This window comes from Neopelma chrysocephalum, unplaced genomic scaffold (assembly GCF_003984885.1).
Source record: "Neopelma chrysocephalum unplaced genomic scaffold, ASM398488v2 Primary Assembly neopelma1_106b, whole genome shotgun sequence".
NCBI lineage: Eukaryota > Metazoa > Chordata > Aves > Passeriformes > Pipridae > Neopelma > Neopelma chrysocephalum.
The window spans coordinates 2,765,669-2,786,058 of record NW_020897771.1 but is presented as its reverse complement, the minus strand read 5'-3'; the positions used below and the strand labels follow the sequence as shown (position 1 = coordinate 2,786,058).

The 20,390-nt window shown below is 38.4% G+C and overlaps 1 protein-coding gene and 1 long non-coding RNA gene across 2 annotated transcripts in view; one reads left to right on the top strand and one right to left on the bottom strand.

Annotated features, from left to right (window-relative positions):
• Window positions 1-11,787, top strand: part of PRMT3 (protein arginine methyltransferase 3) — a 66,017-nt gene extending 54,230 nt beyond the window's left edge. Inside the window, exons 13-15 of the mRNA XM_027696340.1 lie at window positions 1,834-1,884; window positions 2,082-2,169; window positions 11,156-11,787. Of these exons, the coding sequence (XP_027552141.1) occupies window positions 1,834-1,884; window positions 2,082-2,169; window positions 11,156-11,265 (249 nt within the window). The 3' untranslated portion in view covers window positions 11,266-11,787. The remainder of the gene's footprint in view (window positions 1-1,833; window positions 1,885-2,081; window positions 2,170-11,155) is intronic.
• Window positions 11,788-16,156: 4,369 nt separating this feature from the next.
• Window positions 16,157-18,376, bottom strand: LOC113973864. Its single transcript, XR_003536360.1, has 3 exons — window positions 18,347-18,376; window positions 16,878-16,941; window positions 16,157-16,314 (listed from the first exon to the last, which is right to left on the bottom strand). It is a non-coding gene; the product is annotated as an uncharacterized LOC113973864 (long non-coding RNA).
• Window positions 18,377-20,390: the final 2,014 nt, after the last annotated feature.

Below are 20,390 nucleotides of genomic sequence, written 5' to 3'. Positions count from 1 at the left end.
GTCATGAAGGTCTGTTAGTGTCTCCATAGTTATTTTTTTTTAACTCTTTGGCCAGGTTAGAATTTGGAACTTACCAGGCTTCTCTGGAGTGCTCTTGGACTCAAAGCTAACACAGGTGCTTTAGCATTGTTTTACTGCTTTAACACATAGTATTCTCCACTGTGTTGGTGAAATCTGTCCTGGGTTTAGACTAGAGAGGAAAAAACCAGAATGGCCTAGCTGTTATTCAGATTATAAATTTCATAATGATAAAACCCTATACTTAATTTTGTAAGCATATTTTACTTTCTTTTTCCTTCACAATCTATGTGTGAATCTATATGAATAGCAAGCTACAGGACTCATCCTTTTAACTATTCAGAACAACCAGTTTCCTAATCTTGGAGTAGGAGAGAAATACTGGTGCAGTGAGAGGGAGGTTATAATAGGTGGTTTTCAGTGGGTTTTCATGCCACAGGCTTTCCATCATTGAATTGGTACATATTTTGTTTGAGTGCACTGCAGCTGACCTGGGAAGAATCCCTCCCTCCTATGACAGGGATGCAGGGAGTCCCCAGTTGAGTAACTTTAACACAGCTGTGGTTGCAGTTACTCAAAAGCTCTATTCTGGGTCACTTCTCCAGGCTGTCATGTAATAGAAAAGCACAACTGCCTTGGGCCCAGAGTCTGAGGTGCTTTAGCCTTTCTCATTTGACACCAGAAAGCAAATAAAGGTGAGCATGGACAGGATTTCAGGAGTGAAACTGGAGTGGATGCTCTTTTGTTAGCATCTTCCAGTTGTTTATTTGAATACTTTGGATTTCTGGAACTCCCACAAGGCTTCTTTTGTCAAAAAAAGCAGTCCAGCATTAAAAAACTGTGTAACTAAAATTGTGGGTACACTGCTTTGTATGTGAATATTTTGTATCTCTTGGATATTGGAAGAAATTCTTCCCTCTGAGGGTGATGAGGCATTGGCACAGAGAAGCTGTGGCTGCTCCATCCCTGGGGGTGTTCAAAGCCATGTTAGGTGGGACTTCGAGCAACCTGGCCTAGTGGAAGGTGTCCCTGCCCATGGCAGGGGATTGGAACTGGGTGATTTTTAAGGTCCCTTCCAACCCAGACCATTCTGTGATTTCTTTCCCTCTTCAAACTGGAAATCCCACTATTGAATTAGGCACTGAAGAGAAAGTCTCTTCTTGAGGTTAGAAGTGGGATGGCAGGAGGGACAGAGGAGGACTCCTATGGAGAGTTACAATTAGAAACTATTAGCTGTTGGAAAGGCCAGCAGGAAGCATTTATGAATCTTTTTCCTTATCTGTGTGTGTAGTAGAGGAAGAAAAATATTCCCTGCCTGATTCTGCTCTGCCTCTGTTCACAGGGAGCTTCTGTGGAAAATACTGTTCAGCTACACAGGGAGTGAACTTGTCATGCAATTCCCTCATGATGTGTGTGTGTTTACTGAGGGTCCTGGGAGCCCTACAGGGCAAGGACTGAGTTTTATGCTTGTGGGTTTGCACATCCAAAAGGCTGTTTTCTGATATATGATTCTAGCTGCAGTTAGATGTGTGGGTTATTTTGGAAGCTCATGCTAAAATTTGATATGTAGTAAAATGCAGTTACAGTGGGCTGAATGTTCTCAAGTAGAGCAAAGGTGTGATGGCAGCTTATTTTTTTTGCCTTGTGCTTTTAAGCATGCTAGAAATCCTAAATATAAGCTTGTTCCTCTTGGTAAATGCTTGAAAAGGAGTAGAAATTCCCATAAATGTATATATAAATCATAGATTTTTTTTTTCTTGAGTGTCACTATTATTCCTTTACCATATTTACGTTTTCCTTTTTTTTTTTTTATAGGCAGTTGCTGGTTACTTTGATATATTTTTTGAGAAGAACTGTCACAACAAGGTATTTGGGGTTATGCATTTTGAAAATGTCTTTAAGAGATGAGGATGGTGTATTTTTTTTCTGCCTCAAGGTGTTTGGCAGAGAATCTGTTTTGCTGTAGCAAAGACTTCATATTCATGTGGGTTTGGTGAATGATTGATGTGCTGTGATATCAAAAAGGTTGTTTTTAATCAAACTCTTGAACTCTTCTGTTGCAGGTCTCGTTTTCAACTGGTCCCCAGTGTACCAAAACGCACTGGAAACAGACAGTTTTTCTCCTGGAGAAACCAATTCCTGTAGAAGCAGGTATATTTAAATTCAGTTCTGGTGCAACAGTGGTTGAGTTACACTACTGTTACCATTAAATTTACACCTGAAATACTTTAAAAACTACATAAGTGTTAAAAAGAACTAGTAAATAAATATTTCAGCTATTGTTGAAGAAATTTTTTTGTCTCAGCAAACCACTGGAGGTATCTATCTGTACAAAATTAATGTTAAAACCACTCATAAATGTATGCATAAGTATGTAAGTGGGCATATATCTTCTACTTGTATAGCTCCATACTGTAACTTTGGTGAGAAAACTTCTATATCAAAGCATTTTTGAGGCAGAAAAATGTAAGACCAGTACACTGCTATTAATAGTCTCCTAATTTTAACATTGCTAATATTCCAAAGTATCAAATTGGTCAAGTGATTGCACAGTATTTTCTGTAGCAGTCCTGAACTATGCTGTATTTGTCAAATGGATCATGAATATATGCATGGCTTGTACCTGCCACTGTGGGATTCCTCTGTAAATTGAAAGCAATTTTAAAGAACTCATAGCCATGAACTTGATCCATTTGAGGTATCGAATATGTTGGTTTGGTACACTGTAAATTTTTATAAAATGGTTAAGTACTGTAATAAGTTTCACCTGGAATTTGATGCAAGTAAAAAGGTTTTTGTTGTCATCAGGGATAACATAACATTCAGATGATAAAATGCTGAAGTAAGGTTTTGAAGACTAAAGTGATGCTTGTTAGTGGATTTAATTAATTCTATTTGGAAAGTCTTAAATATACATTTTTATACAAGTAGTCAAATATTTCTTGCTTTATAGGCACAAGTATATTCATGACCATCATAGAATAGCAGGTCAAGAATTAAAAGTCTTGGCCTTGTATTCCTATAGAACTTTCTTGCAGACTCTCCATAATCTTTTTATGATCAAAGGAAGTGGTTACATTTTTATGCTGTTATTTTATTTTTGTCCACTTAGCAACTAGATATTTACTTACCACTGTTGAACTCTTATCCAGTGGTGATCTTTGAGGGCCATTTTTCTTTACAGACTAGCAGGGAGGAGCTCAGAATGGGGCTCATTTCTGCTGGTTGGTTAATGAACTCATGGTAATACATGGCCCTGACCTGAATAGTTTATAAGTAGATCAGACATATTGGGGGGAAAGCGTGCAAAAAGTTATGTGGATGCTGCATAAACACTTGAGGTCAAAAGGCTTAGAGGTGCTATAAAGAAGTATTGGCATAGATGGAATATTGTCTCTTTTAACATACGTAATGATCAATATACAATGGTGGGAGCAGCATCTGCACTCAATTAAACTCCTTTTACAGTTGTCTCTTCCAGCTGTCAGCCATGGCAACCAGGAGCTTCCTTCCTAAAGTCACTGTGATCAGTGTTATCTGACAAATCATTTCTGTCTTTCATGCTTCAACTTTATATTCTTAAATAATTTTTATCTGCAATTTCTTTGGCCCTGTCACTTCTAGGGATGCAACTGTGCCTTTGGTGCATTGTACTTGGCTTGTGTTCTCTTCAGATTCTCTTTCTAGACAAGGCTGACTGAGGTCTCCTTTGCTGCTACTCATTAAATTTCAATGTCATAGAGTGCAAAGTGAATTTTTTTCAAGTGCAATGACATTTGTTAAAATATGCATATTACATAGATCCTTTGACATTTACCAAATGTGTGAAATTACTGGGAGGTGGTGCCTCAAACCCAGATCTCTAGTCTAGGTGCGGTGACTTTCTGAAGACAACTGCAGAAACAGTGTGCTTTGAAGCAGTGAACACGACCCAGTTGACCTTCAAAATCACTTGTGCTATAACTCTTTTCCTTTATTTTTATTAGTTCATATTTCTTGAAATGATTCCCATAACAAATCTTGTTACAGCTATGTTTCTCTTTCTTTCTACCTTCCCCTTCTCTTTGTAATTTAGTTCCCCTTTCCCATCCTTTTACCCATTGTCTGGTTTTATATCTTATGTAAAATTACCACTTAAATCTAGGATTTTCTACCTATTGCCTCTAGTGTTGGAGAAGATTCTGAGAGAAACTCTTGGTGTAGCTTCCTTTTCTTTTTTAATCCCAGTTTTAATTTCTGTGGGATATTTGGTGTTCACAGATGGCACAAACCCATCAGGGTGGAAGGCACTTCCTGATACAGGAACATCTTAATTTAGGTGATTTTCTTGGAAAACCATTCCCTCTGACATTGATCCTTCTCCTTCTTGTTCCAAAAATCTCTTTCCCTTAAGACATGTTTGAAGTGCAGATTTCCCTGTTTTTCTTTTTTATATTTTTTTCCTTGTCAGAATAGTGACTTGAATATTCATCTTGATAATTTGTGGTTAACCATATTTTTTGTTTCTTCAGTCTTTCCATTTTATCAGCTGAACAAACTGTTCAAACTTATTTTGCAGTATACTTAATTTATATTTATATTTGCACTTCCAGCTGTTTCTTATCTGCCACTTGTTAATGAACCAGCAATGCTTGTTACTATTTTTGCTGTACATTGCATCAACCTGGCATGGTGAACTGAACTCCACTCCAGTTTTGGGGAAACTTTCTGTCTTCAAATGGACTTTTCTGAATGCAAGCTAACAGAAGACAAAAGTAATTGTATTAGATTAAAAGCATTTGCATCATTTGAACATTTCAGCTTTACATCCATCCCTCTGCTTACCAGTATTCATCAACCCTCCATATAAATTCTTATAATCAGAAAAACATGTATGGCAATGGGAGAAACAGCAAAGATGCACTTGTGACTAAATGTGTTCATAGAATCATTTAGGTTGGAAAAAGTCCTTTAGAATTGAGTTCAACCATTAACCCAGCACTTCCAGGACCACCACTAAACCATATCATTATCTGCCACATCTGGGTGACTTGTTCCAATGCTTGACAGCCCTTTCCATGAAGGAATTATTCCTAATGTCTAATCTAAACTTCCCTTGGTGCAACTTGAGGCCATTTCTTCTTGTCCTGTGGCTTGCTACCTCTGAGGAGGGACCAACTCCCACCTGGCTATAACCTCCTGTCAGGGAGTTGTAGAGAGTGAGAAGATCATCCTGAGCCTCCTTTTCTCCAAGCTCAACAACCCCAGCTCCCTCAGCCACCCCTCATCACACTTGTGCTCCAGCCCCTTCCCCAGCTCCTTTCCCTTCTCTGGACACACTCCAGCCCCTCAATGTCTTTCCTGTACTGAGGGGCCCAGAACTGAACACAGGATTTGTGGTGTGATTTCATCAGTGAACAGGAGGGTGGTCACTCCCCTAGTCCTCTGGCCACACTGTTGCTGATCCAAGCCAGAATGCCAAGCTCTTTTGTTTCAGTAAATAAATAGAAATAATATGATTTGAGTCTTGCAATAATCTGACCAGTGTACCCGTGGTGGCATTTGCTTTTAGCATTTTAATAGGTTGTGAAAGAGGAATTTGCTGGTATAAAATGTATTTTAAATGTTCTATTGTTTTGAAAATATCTTTCAGACAGGGCAGTGGCTGTTTTTCCCCAGTAAAGTAAAATGGTTCCCTCAGATTTTTAATTCCGAGTAAAACAGTAAGGCTGACTAAAAGCCTCTATCAGATGCTTTATAGCTTTTGGGCTATGCCTGGAGTGGTTATAAAGCCCTGATTGCATTTGGATTTGCTCTGTAAAAGAAGTTGAGCTTACAGATATCTGAACCTGTTGGGTATTTAACTGGAAAATGCTCCTTTATGCCGTGGCAAAATTGTTTTGTTCTGCAGTGTGAACCAGCTAATTTTCTCAGCTGTTTGATGCCAGGTTATTTGTTGTAAAAATAGATCTATTTTCTCAGCCATAAAAAAGACTGAATGTTTTGAGCCATTCTAATGATTAACAGAATCAAGCAACTGCAAGCCAAAGGATGGGTCTTGCAGCTTTGTGTGAGTGGGGGGGTTCCATGTTCTGGAAAGCTGGTTTTGCTCCTCACAGACTGTGACAAGAGACTTGAAACTGAGGTACAATCAAGTAGAACAAAATAGCATCAGTGTGTAGGGTATGTTTTAACTGCTTAGCAACCAGTAAAATTAAAGAAAGTAGAGAAAGAAGCCATATATTTTATTGCCAGACAAACTGGGTTTTCTCAAACAGTATTGTGTTGTAGATTCCATACAGACTACAAGGCTTCTCTTAGCAGCCCTTTTAATAGCTTGCACTAAAGAATAGCCTTTATTTGGAAGATTTGAAATTGAGATGCCAAAGCAGTATCTTTTTCTTATTAATGATCCAAAAATGGTCTTATTAATGGTCTCTTCCTTTTGTTGTTTCTTGAAATATTCCTGCTAAGTAAACAAAAAATTACATCATTCTCATTTAGTTGTCTCAAGAATTTACTAAATAAATAAAATGCTTACAAAAATTATTTTAGAGGGCCCACAGAATCTTTTCAGTGCATTAAGTTAAAACCCAGATCTGTATGCAAGCGAATTCTATTAGCAGTAAAACAGCATATTGTCGGCATTTCATGTTCTTGATATTGCCTTGCAGTGAAAATAAAACCTTGATTTGTTTTTCTATGGTGCTAAAAGGGCCTAGCACAGCGAAGCTAAGCAGAACTCACAGGACTAAGCCCCTCTAAAATTCCTTGATTATCTTTAACTCCCCAGTCTCCATAATTGGAAAGCTGTTTGTAAATTTACAAACTCAAAGAATGTTGATTTGTCTACCTAGACAGCATTATTAAAAGTAGGAAAACAACGCTGGCACAATTAATCTGTCTGAATGTTTTGATCCTATTCTGAAATAGTTCAGTATTGTGCATCCCAGTTGGATAATTTGGTTCCTAATTAAGATTTTAGCGTCTGTTTTGCCTGTCTACAGCTGCAGCATGGTGTCTGTGGAATGCTGTCACTTGTTTATTTACAAGTGGCACCTCCAAAAATGATGCTGGCTTTTAAAATCTAGTAACAATTAAAAATTGAATTTTGAGGTCACACCAAATCTGGCATTCATATGCTGTATTTTTTAAAATCTGCAGTTTAAAATGATCCTACTGACTTTTCAAAAACATTTCTAATGTGTGTTTCAGGCACTAAACTGAGAGAATCTCTTCCCATGACTGTTCTATCTCACTGAAAGATAATAGAAATTCTGTATCTAGGCAGGAAAACTTGAATAGACTTCTTGTGCTGTTTTGTGTGCCTCCCTTTGCGAGGTCTATGGCTCAAGCAGTGACAACAGTCTAGTTTTCTCTGAATTTTGTCACTACTGATAAGAGAGAAAGCTTGGGATGAGACTGTACAATTTAGGATCGCTACTACAAAAAGCAGTGAATTAAGACTAGTTCTAGGTGAGCGAGTTTGGCCACTGCAGCTGTACATTTTGGAGGACCTGGCTTTCATCATTCCCTGTGGCAACTGTTTCTAGTACCTGAGCTATCTGGGAATCTCAGTCACAGTGCATACACATTATCCTAGGCAACCATACAAGCCTGTCTTGCCTTACTCAGGCAGTGCAGGCTTCTTTGCAGCCTGGTTCAGAGTTTGTCTTGGGGAGTTGGAACATGACAATTTGTTACAAAAACTCTTCTGAGAATATACTCAAAGCATGAACTGAAAAAACAAAACCTCAGCATAGTATAGTTCAGAAGAGGGTGAACAGTGATATGAAACAGAAAGGAGCTGGCAAACAGCTGCCTAGTTTATGAAAGTAGCCAGCCAGGAAGAAGGGTATCACAGATCAGATGGATAATACCAAAATACTGCTCAGAACAGAAACTGCTCCTTGGATCACATTGGGCTGGAGATTCAGGAGAAGTGGCCAAATGGGAAGGTGATAGTCTGTGCACAGCTGCAGGTGCCTGCAGTTTAAGAAGGTGAATGGGAGGATTAAGGATAAGTTACTGAGTTTAAGCAAAGTGCTCTTGGTCCCCCCACAAACTATTTCAGTTGTTCTTTTTCATAAGATAGATGGGATATGGAAACCACTTTCTACCCATCTCTTTGAGAGCAATGCTTTTGAGACTTGCTGTTTTTTCTGTTGCATGCTAGACCTCAGTGTTGCAAAAGATAGTGGGTCCAGTTAACCTAAAGTGGAAAACTTAACCATGTATAAATTGTCAGCCTCCAACAAGGACAACCTTATTGTGAAGAGTGGTGTCATATCTTACTGTTTGGTGGCTGTGAAGGAATGTGTGACTACCACTAAGTGGTTCTTTACGATGTAGGGGATTTGTAAAGATGCTTTTCACCAGCAGTTCAGTAGTTAAGGTGTTTTTAGCCCAGATCCACTGCAGTTTTCTAGCAGCTTTCTTTGAAACAGTTCCAGTGAGCTCTTTCATAAGGTTCTTAAATATTAATGGGGTTCAGAATAAAGAATGATTTGAGGGCTGTGTTCTTACTTGTCCCTCTGTTGGCTTCATAAAGCTCTTCTCCAGGAAGAAAAGAAGGAAACCTGAAAGAACTTCATTGCTGGCTGCCTTTGGAAACTCTTCCAGTCCTTTCCGTGATCAAAGAGGGAAGAGACACCAAGTTGTATTGAAAGGCGGAGTAGTTCTTCACATTACAAACTCATTGCCATGGGTCATTTCAAGCTTTAAGTAGATGTTATGGATATGTATGCAGGGGAGACTGGGTAGAATCTTTGGGTTTGATCAAATCCTTTCTATGCTGAAAAAACATGATTTGTTGGGCCCAAGCGCTCTCAGTGATGGGGCTTTTGCACTGAGAAGTACCTTGGCTCACAGACTGCAGGCCTGCCCTGTGTGTGATTGTATTGCACAAACAGAAGTGACAGATGCCATTGCTTACAGTTCTACTTGATGTTAATAAACTGATTTGAGTTTGAGCACACATCCAGGGTGTTCTCTAGAGCCTGTAATCAAATGTGGGGTTTTTGACGGTGAGTCAGTATGGACACAGGGATGTATTTTCTCCTGTAGTAGCAAGCTGATGCAGCATTTCTGCTGAATTCTTCGGCTTTTTCTATTTGGGGACAAATTTCAGGCCTCCCCGAGGGGTAATAAAAATGCAGGAGGAGGATTATAATGGATTCAGTTTTGTCCTAATCAAACTGCAATGGCACTGTGTGGTTTACTTGTATTCAACTGAGCGTGATAAGAGCAAGGTGATGCAGCTGAGTCCCAGTCCCAGCTTCCTCCAGGCAGATCCTAGGACAGCAGAATGGGGGGAAAAACATCCGTCATTTTCTATCTACATGACATTGATTAATTGGTCAGAACTGCCTCTCTGTTACTTGGTTGCACTGCTGTTGTTTGCTTCAGCCCTCAGAAAAGTCTTGTTCAGAAAGGCAGATTTAATGTGGTTACCACATAAGGAAAACGAAACGGAATGCTTTGTTTCATTAACTGCCTCTACAAACAGAATCTGAGGGTTCTGTTCTATGAAGTCAGCTATAATTTATGGAATTATATTTAAATTTTTGCTTCATTTATAGTGTTTTATTAATGTTTGAAATTGGAAGATGGAATTATGGATTAATTTAAATAATGGAATTTTGGTTCTCAGAAGCTCTTCAGTCTTACTGAATTGTTATCACATGATATTAAAATAAATCAAATAAATAATTTTGTATCAGTTTTGAAAATCTATATGTTCAAACTGGGTTAAAATTCCTACCTGAGATGAAGCTATAATGCCTTTTTTTTTAACCTTGTCCTTCTGTCTGGCAAATCTCTGTTTAAATAGTCTGTGAAACTATTTTCACAATTCTTTGCAAATTGCATTGTGTTATGTCAGTCATTTGACTTCTAATAACAAAGCTGCACAGGAATTATAGTGGAATCTCCAACTAACTGTTAAATGATTAAAAATAAATTATCAAAGAATAGGTTTTTTTTCTGAGTCTTGGTACCACAGTCATTCTTGTTGATAAGCTTTCTTTGATATTTATGCTGCAGCCTTTGACAAAATATCCTGTACTTATAATGTGGACCGTCTGTCAGTTTACTGTTTGTGGATGTGACTGAGAACTGTGCCCAATGGAGAACTCTCAAATCCTTCCTGAATTGGAAACCAGCTTAGTTATGAAATTGCTGTTTGTTTTCATTTTTGCAATAAGCTTTTTAGCAGAACATTAACGTTGGCTTTTAAAATCACAGTAGGTAATGAGCAGCTGGGAAATACTGTGGATCGAGTAAGATAGAAAAGTAGTAACAGTAGGTGTGGCTGGTGTGAGGGATGAAAATGAATGGGGCAAAGGAAGCCTGATGGAAGAATAAAACAGAACTACCGCTGTAGGTTGGGATCATGCCCTCCTGTAATGTGTTTGGCAGATTCATCTGTTTAGATGTAGTTCTTGTGGGTTTAAAATGATGGTTTGAAGAGGCTCAGTAGGGGGCTTCTTATTAAATGTACAAATTTACAAATTTGTGTTTTGTTATATTGTATATTCCTAAATTTGCAAATATACCTTATATTGAAAGTCTTAATAAGGACTGAAAATAAATTGAGATTATTTTCTTTCCCTTCTGTGTGAAAGCATTTGCTCTGGATGTAACTGAAGGACATACCTATCAAGTGTTATGGTCAAGAGAGCCTGACACTTTGTAAAACAAAACTTACAGTTAATAATGTCTATACTTGAAATGCCACGAAGATTTCTGTTAATATTTCCTGCCAGATAAAAACATTATCCAATTAGAGCTTAAATGAAATGCAGCACAAATGCAAACCACAAGACATATACAGCAGAAATAGGTTTTTGTGGTTACGTGGTTTTCCTCCAAGGTAGTTAATATCGTTTTCCCCAGTCACAAGTGAAATATTTGTCATAGCAGCTCTTTGGATGGGCCATCTGAGAAGTGAAGCATCCAACAGGACTCAGCACCTCACCAGGTTTAACTGCAGTTGGTTTGACTTGCTTAGGGCTTTGAAAACTTTGAAAAGGAAACCTTTGCAGCCTTTTTAATTCTGATTAATTTGGAACAGTTTCTCATGCAACATGTGCATCTTTGCTGTTACTGTGTGTGGTTCAGTGCAGTAACCATAATAATTTCCTTTTAACTGTTGCAGGAGAGGCCCTGAGAGGGAAGATCACAGTCCGCAAAAACAGAAAGGATCCACGGTCCCTCTTCATAACCCTGTCAGTGAAGGACACGCAGCAGACCTACAGCCTCCAGTGAAAATCCTGGGCACATAACTTGGGGAGGTGTTAAAGTCAAATAACTGTTTTTAAATATCCCCAAATGGCAAACTCTTGGATTTGCGTGTGTGTATGCACACACGGGAGTATGAAAAATTTGCCTGGAATTGAGAGAGCACTGTTTGGATGCTTTTGCTCTGGGACATGGAGGCTGACAACAAAATCGGATTCTGCTGCTTCCCTTATGTGAGGAAGGCAAGAAAGATGGGTTTGGGTTACATGAGACTGCTGGGTGAGAAAAATGAGTGTGAAGTCTTGCTGTGATGAACAGTAAATATGATCTCTCAATATTGTTTTATTCTTCCACTGCAAAATCCTTGCATAATATTTTTTTATGAAAGAAGAAGCTAAATCACGTGCCAGTGCACCTCAACAGTATCTGGAAAATCCTAATGGTACTAATTTTGGAATTCCAAAGACCGTATTTTTAATACACTTCTGTAATTAAAAAGTTGTACACAGTTACATTTATCTAAATAAATGAACCCAGTATGACATAGAATGCAGTTGCCGGTTTCCTTGTTTTCTGTGTAATTGGAAGTTCTCCTGTTTATCCAGTGATGGCTCATTTAGTTGTGCCTACAGTTTTTTCTGTATTAGCCTGTTGGGGCATAGGTGGATGGAAGTATGTATTTTAGCAGCTTTAGGAAAAATACTGCAAACAAAGAACAATTGCTGAAAGGGTGGATTTGGTTTGGCTTCTTAAAGAAACATTCTGAACAGTCAAGGGTTGACTGTTCAAGGGAGGAGGGGTTTCATGAAGATACTCATTCCTGTGTGAAAACTGCTTTCATTTTGGCTGGTCTTGTTCAGGGCCCTTCAACTTAAATTTCTTTATACTTCTGCAGATTTTATATTTGTATAAATGTGGCCATAGTAAGCAAGAAAGGAAGAAAATGCAAAGGGAGAGCCATGCAAAGCCCTGTAGGGAGTTTGTGTAGCTCAGTAGCAGGGCTGAAAATGCAAAAAAGAAAGTTGAAAATATGTAAAAGAAAAAAGTAAATGCTATTGTAAAATAAATAAATAAGAACTAAACCCGCAAACTGTGTAAAGAACAAAGGATTTGCTATCATTAACCAGAAAGAAAATGTCCTGAAAAGACTAATTAATGTAAAGCCTGAGGGAGGGTCATTTGATGAAGGCTTTGGAGTTTCAAAGAACTTTTAATACACAAGTGGACATTGATCTAATAGCCAAGGTCTCATAGCATCCTGGAAGTAACCCATCAATTTTAGGTGGCTTTTTTCAACCTAGCAGTTGAATAATATGGGATTCATCTGACAGCACAATCAGTTATTTACATTTCCTAATTGTAACTCTAAAAATTAAGTGTTGTAGGAAATGTGATCAATAAATACTCTTTTAAAGGGATTCTAACGATTGAGGCAGAAAAGTGGAAAGTAACTACTTAAGAGTAGAAATGCCCTTGAATTTGTCCAGTGGGAGATAGCAATACTTCATTCAAATGTGATCCTTTATTCTAAGGCACATGGTCAATGTGGCCAAAGATGCAAATGATCTGTAACTGAATTAAAAATAAATAAATGAACCAGTGTGACAATGGCTGGACAGGTCAGTTGTACATTCTGCATAGTTCATGGAAACATTTCTTTCTCCATGTGATGGTAACAGCTTGTCTTCCAGCTGCCTCTGCTGCAGGCAGATTCCAGCTTATGGCATCAAGTACTTCTGCAGACCTGTTTAAGACCTGTGCAGACCTGTTTAAGAAGTGGCTACAACTCATTACTGTGGAAAAGCAAACAGTATCATCCTTATCTTGGGTATTTTCTTCCTAGGGAGGGTGAAGACACTGATGCAGATTTATCCATATTGGTTGTTTGTGGTCTCCGTGCTGGTTATGTTGAGATGCACAGGCAGAGTTGTGCTTCAGCACACACATTTCCAACTCTTCTACTCATCTTTGCAGCTTCTGTTTTTCTCTGTCCCGGAGTTACAAACCCCTAACCCATCTGCCGAAGAGGAGGTACACATCCCCTTTAAATTCCCTTTGTGATATGATGATAAAGTCCAGTTGTAGTTGTAGACGATCTGTTTGTCAGTCATTGGTGTATAGATTTTTTTAAAATACTTTTTAACAACTGGGATAGTTGCAATTTCAGACCTAAATTTATTACTTCAGCTCCTGTATTCAAAAAAGAAAGAAAAAAGTAAATTGCAGAGAGACTGAATTTCACTTATCATCTGACAGCATTTGTCTGTTAGACCAGCTCATATAAATTGAGCTGCTCATCTCACAGTATTTATTTTTTAGCAGCAACGTCTTATGTGACAAAGTCTTTGTTTTTCCTTTTTCCTGACTAAGAAATATCACAATGATATATTCTATGGGAAAGTGTCTTCATTTGCAAAACCAAGGAACCTGTGTGGTAAATAATAGTAGTGTCATGTAAATGTGTACATGTGTATGTCTCCAGTATTTATACTCATACATGATCATGTACACATCCATACTGCAGGATATGGAAATTTTCCAGTTGGCACCATGCATTTTCAAAGGACCACATACTAATGCTAATATTTCTAAATTCATATTGGGTTCTCTGAATGTTTTGTAGTTAAACTATGTTTTTCTGTAAAAATACACTTGTAGATTAATTACTGTGATTGTGATCCTATTGCATTATCTTTAATATCCCATGATTATTTCTACACTTTATTGAATGGGAAATCATTTAGAAAAATTGCTGGTTTGGCTAAGAATGGTTTGATGGTTGTTTCTTTTTATTGGGAAAGTCTGTTTTTGCCATGCTTAATAATGAAGTCCAGTGGTTCTGAAGAACATTGAATGGACAGTGTTTTTTATGTTTAATCCAATAGTTAACCTCTTTCTCAAGGAGTATTCTTAACTAGCAGTTATCAATCTCTATTCCTGCTTAAGTAATTTACATTATACTTAGCCCAAGGTCAGATGTGTTAAAATTGACTAGTGATTCATATAAGTTCTGTTAATATTCAGATAAAAACTGAAGGTTGGCCTGCCTTCTTCTTGCAAATCTGTGCCCAGAGTCTGGGTACTTGAAGATAAATAATCCACCTGAAAATAGTATTGGATGTGCCCACACCTCCACTTCTTATTTAGATGTTAATGGCATTTGGGTTCTTTTTTTTTTTAAATCTTGTCTTCTGCAGTGTTTTTAAATGTTTAGCTAAGCTGTAAAACTATCTTCCTGCTTCTACCCATCAGAGAGCAGCTAAGCAAGACAGATAAACTTGGAAGCTTCTGGTCCTTTGCTACTGAATGTCCCTTCAGTGAGTGAGCATCATGCTGGGGTCTCTTAATAGGATTTTTGTGTGCACACCTCAGTTTGACCTTCTAAATTCTGTCCTATGGGATGTACTGTAGTGAGACAGATCCAGATAAAAGCAAAACCTCAATTTCAAATAAAGCTCTACAGAGGATTCAAAAGCTGGCTTGGGAGACACAGTTGCTAACTTAAAAAGGTAAGCTGCTAGTGAGGTTTTAAGACTTTTCTTTCAAGGATGTTCCTCTGCTCTCTGTTTAATAGTGCCTGAAGTTCCCTGTAGTAATGACTCTTAGCATTTTCTGTGCCTGGTTTAAATTGTTTGAAGGAAAAATTGCAGCAGTGTGTCTTCACCGAGGTTAGTGGAATGACACAGCCTGGCTATGACTGGCTGTCTGGAAAAAGAAGGAGGGGGAGTTGGAAAATCAAGAGTTGAAAGTAAAGGCTTACTTCACTTCACTTACATCACTGAAGTGATGATGATCTTATTTTTAGAGAACAGGTTTAGAGGTAACGATTTGCTACTGCTTTTACGGCATTGATTGACTGCATAATAACGGGATTTAAGGGTTTTCAAAGACAACCAAAAATAAAGTCATGGGCATATCTCTGAATATACAAACTTACAAAGAAATTTACAAAGAGATTTTATGTTATTCTGTTTATCCAGGCATTGGCAAATTATAATGCTGGTGAAGTAGTGACATCTAATTAAAAGACAAATACCACATTACAGGGAAAACAGAGAGAAAAGCTGGCTTTTAGTGTCATGAGCACTGCAGACAAATTTGCAGAAGGGCTTATGTGATAAAATAGGTGTAAAAAACATCCAGTTGGAATTACTTTTATATAGTTGGACTGGAACCTGAAGATGGTTCAGTTTTCCAGGTTTAGTAGAAGTTTAAACACCTACTGTTTGATAATACTTATTTTACCTTCTATAAAATTCATAGGTAGATAATTAACTTGATAGGGAAAAGCAGTGTTTTTAATGGTATTGTTGAACAGCAAAGACAGAGGGGTCAAGGAGAAGCCTTACGGCTGGTGAGGCACTATGCACATAGAAATTAAGTTTTGTTAATAGAATATTTAAAAAGCTCGTGCTTTTCCAGTACATGGATCTGTAAGTAATAGCCTGTTCCCTGATGTGTACCAACTGGCTCTGAATCTTTATCTACTTTACTAATTCTCATATATCAAACTAGAAACAAACTTCATTTCTATGCCTTTCTGAATGGCAAAGAGTGTTACTCAGTTCTTGGAATTACTAATGCCTCCAGGTTCCAGCACTCTCAACTCCTTGGTGATCAATGAAAAAGATTCATCCCGTGGAAAAACTACCATGAAACAATCAACTTACAGATTTATAACATTTCTATTGCTGTTCCTGTAACAATTAGCCAAAGTAAAAATAAAAGACTCTTAATGACAGTGATAACAAATTAAAGAGGAATAAAGCTTACTCAACATGTTAATTCTATTTTCCACTTGGGTACTACTCAAAACATCAGTGCAAACAGAGTGAGAGCAAATATGTCCCATGGAAAGCAAACTAACTGAAGTTAGGCTTTCACAAGTGAGAGCTACAACCCAAATGGGTTGTTGGCAGATGCTAAAACAATCCTGCTTTAGATGGTGGTCTGAGAGGCTTTTCAAATTATTTTGTTTTCTTCCATGGAGAAAAGAGCCAGGTGAAGCTGGGGATGTCCATTTTCTCAGGTTTGTTTTTTTCCTGACCACTCTACCATCTTGATACATGTTATGGCCTACAAAAAAAAAGGAATAGATTTTTCCAAAGAGAGTGTCATTAACTGAGAGAGATCACATCTGTTCACCTGAGTAATGTGCAGTGAGGAGCAAGGCCGTGAGTGATTCAAGTACTCACATTTGGAAATTACCATTGGTAAATCCCATCTCATGGACATAATGCCATGCTACCAGAATATAGTCTGTGCCATGTATGCTCCCCTTGGTATCACTACACCTGGCTTCATTTTTTTCCCACTTGAGCAGGTGATAGTCATAGTATGTATTTAATGACATAGATAAAAAAAAAATAAAAATAAAAATCTTAAAATTGACACAGTTCATCCAGTATTGCCCATTAATACACATTTGCTTAGCTCTTTATTACCATTACTCTCTAGTACTGCTATTTGCAGTAGTTTTCATTATAAAGTTAATCTTGCTCAGAATTAACAGCTTTTACTTATATTTCCCTGAGTGTTGCAGATTGCCTAGATGAAAGAAGGAGTTCTAGAATGGCAGGAGAGGAAAGTGAGCTGGTGGGAGACACTCCAGAAGACTACAAGTCCTGGGTGGCACATACCACAAAGAGCTCCCTTGAAGGAGTGTTGATCCACTTTGGGTAATGATGATTTAGGTAATTAAGCCTGAAATACAAGTAAGATTCAGTAAGTAGAATTGAATTTTGATTTAACCTTCTGATGGGTTATTCAAAGAGAAGAGCACTGAAAAGAGGGAATTTCTTAATAATATTGACTCCTGTCACAACGCTGGACATTCTTGAAGCAAAGTCTACTCAACTGGAAAATTGGATGTGAGGAGCAGGAGGACTTCTCTGTGACTCAGATGCTAAACTGTGCTGTACTGCTTGCTTGGGAATTAATACAAAGCCTTACACTGAGAAGAAAAAGGAGTGGAAAGATAGGTTTCTTGCCTCCTATTAATACCTGCATTGACGTTAATTTTGGGAGCATTGCGTAGACCTCAAAATGGATTTAGCTTAGAGAATAACAGATATTATTGAGTTGTGTCCATAGAGGTAGAAATAATGCTCTTGCAATTGGTCTGCATGTGATTTTGACCACCTTTAGGGTATCAGGTAACAATGACCCCAGACTGTGCAGCCTTGCTGAGGATGGGTATCCCCAATCTTTTTTGTCACCTGGACCAAACCAATGTCTTTTGTAAATGACAGCAAATTGCAGCAGGAAACACACTGCCATGGAAGGAAAACAGAAGGAGAGGGGTTTTGTTGAAATGGACACATTGCCAAAGAAGCTTAGTATTGTAAAAACCATATGCTGTTGAGGTAAAAATGGCAAACTCCTTCTTTAACTACCAAACCATTAAGCTCTGATCAAAATTTTCTGAAGTGACTAGTGATTTTATTTTTTTAATTTATTTATTGCTCTGATGAAACTGAGATATATCTTCTTACAAAAGTTTACCTTCCTGAAAAACCTGAGTAAAAGCCCCTTTGTAGTGCCTTAAGTGAAAGGTAGTTTGTTTTCTCTAAAACAGACTTCCTGAGTATTATTTCTGCAGAATAAGTTGATCTATGTTTAAATATTTAAAAGATGTCATGCTTTTTCTCATCTTCCTATATCAAAAAACCACAAAAACACAAGCAGATGATACATGCTCTAAAGGAGGGAGTAAATACTCAAATTTCATGGCTTTCAAGTTGCCTTTTAATCCATTATTTTGGTCAATTCTCAAGTTAAAACCTATATGTGACATCTGAGTAAGGAATACACCATGGAATTAGGGTTGTGGTTGAACCTATTCCTTAATGGAATTTTATGTTTTTCACACAAAAGTATTTTTCTGAATCAGATGTTTCACGCCTGACTTATTCATCCGTGTGACAGTTAATTACTTTTGAAGTAATTGAGATATTATTATAGAAGGAAGTGGGTAAGAGAGCTGTCAGCAGTAAAACCTTCACAAAATCAATATTGTAAGATCATCTGGAACAGGTTGCCCAGAAAAGTTGAGGATTCCCCATCCCTGGAAGGGTTCAAGGCCAGGTTGGATGGGGCTTTGAGCAACCTGGTCTAGTGGAAGGTGTCCCTGTCCATGCCAGGGGGTTGGATCTAGATTATCTTTAGGGTCCCTTCCAACCCAAACTGTTCTATAACTCTGTGATCTTGCAGTCTGCTTTTGTAGTTGCCATGTGAAAACATTGCTTGAGTCAGTGGAATAAACGAGGAATGGCTGATCTGTTACAACAGTATCACCATTTCTCTGCTCATGTGGATTTATTCCCAGCAAGAAATTGTCATGATAGTCTGCAGAGTTGGGGAAAGACATTCAAAAAACTTACAGGAGAGTTTATTAGGTTTTTGATGAAACACTTCTCTTTGATATGCCTGCCAGGACGTGGCTGCTTTTCCTGAGTTCTGCCATTGCTCCTCTGGGGCCACTCTGTGCTTGAATGTTTTCAATAACCTCCTGTATTTGCCCGTCATGTTACAGCACTGCGAGCGAAGTGGAAACCCTGCCTGTTAGTCACTGTGCCCAGCTAATACCTTATCAATGGAGTAAACCTTGTTTTCAATAGGTCATTGCTAATCAATCTGTTTTTCAGCATATTCTGTTGTTGCTAGCTGTGTATTTAAAACACTGAAGTGCACTGATCCTTTGGAAGAGGGCAAATACATATTTTCAAGTCTCCTTCGCCATCTGCATTCACTGTTTGATGTGTGCAGCTTTCGTTATCTGGGGAGGAGGGGAAGTACTCCAGCACCAAACTTTGGCTTCTTTGATGTGTACTATGCATTAAACAATACTTCACCAGTCTCTTTGAGAAGGTGGTGTGGTGGATAACCAGAGAGGCTGGGGAACTGGGTAGATCTGTCATGTGCTTTTTTTGCACAAAATATTTTAAGTACAGAGTCTCTTTCCAGAGTGCCTCACCTCTACCTGCTCTTCCCCATCTTCCATAAAGAATAAAAACTTAGATGGAGTGAGCCAAGTGTCATTTACCTTTTCTCTAAAGATGAAGCTGAATTGAGGAGAGGGATGCATAAGCCTAGCTGGTAACAAGAGCATAGATGGTAGGAAAAGTTAATAAAAGGCACTTGGTAAGGTAATTATCTCAAAGCAGTGTGTGGTTTAAGAAAACATCACCAGATCCTATTGCCTTTTCCTGTACTTCATAGGAGCCTCAGCAGGTCATATTTCTTTTCCTGCAGTCTGTTACAGCTCACACTGTGAAGCTATTTTTCATGCTCAGTAGCATGGAAGCAGAGGGGAGAGTATGAGGTATCACCTGGAGGATTTTTACAGGGAGTTACACGTGGATCTGATGAAGGGCCAGGGGGAGATCGTGCGGGTGACTTTTGATCTTTCTGTGGTACATTCTATGGACTGCAGTTTGCACTAGCTTGCTTCCCTCTGATTGTGTGGGATTTGAAAGAGATAAATAAACTGACTGTAGGTGTTAATAGCACTCTGGCTCCACATACGAGCTTTCTAGGCTCAGTATGTTTGGTGGTAATCGCATCAAAAGTAAATACTGAGCATGCATGTATCCCTCTTTCACTTGCCTGCAACTGTCCAGGGGGAAGCCATAAGTTCAAGTCCTCTTGCCTGTTGTATCTAAATCTGAGTTTTGGAGCAGGTTTTGGTGACCTTGCTAGCCTAGAGGAAATAACCAAGAATTTCTGGATCAGCCCTGTTTGAACCCCACCGACTCTGTTGGTTGATATCGTGAGCTGCTGGTAGTTTTCAGATCATCTCTGCAGAATACACAGTTCTGTCTTGCAGACCTTATTGCTACTTCTCCTTGAACTGTACATTCATTTCCAGTCTGGTTTTTGTTTATTGGGTTTTAGGGTTTTTTTCCCCTGTGTCTGACACATGCTCCCAAATTGTATTTGTCTCAGTCCAAATTGTGTTGAAGTGTGTGTCTGTATGCTCTTCCACTTTCTTGGGGGCTCTTTGCTTTTCCCCAGGATCAGTGCTGTGTGATACCTGGAATTTGTTTCTCTGTCTGCTACAGTCCAAGCTGACTTGGTTTCTTTACGCCTGAAAAGTAATCACCAATAATTGTCAACCCCAGCAGAAAGTTGGAGAAAGGAACATCTGGCCA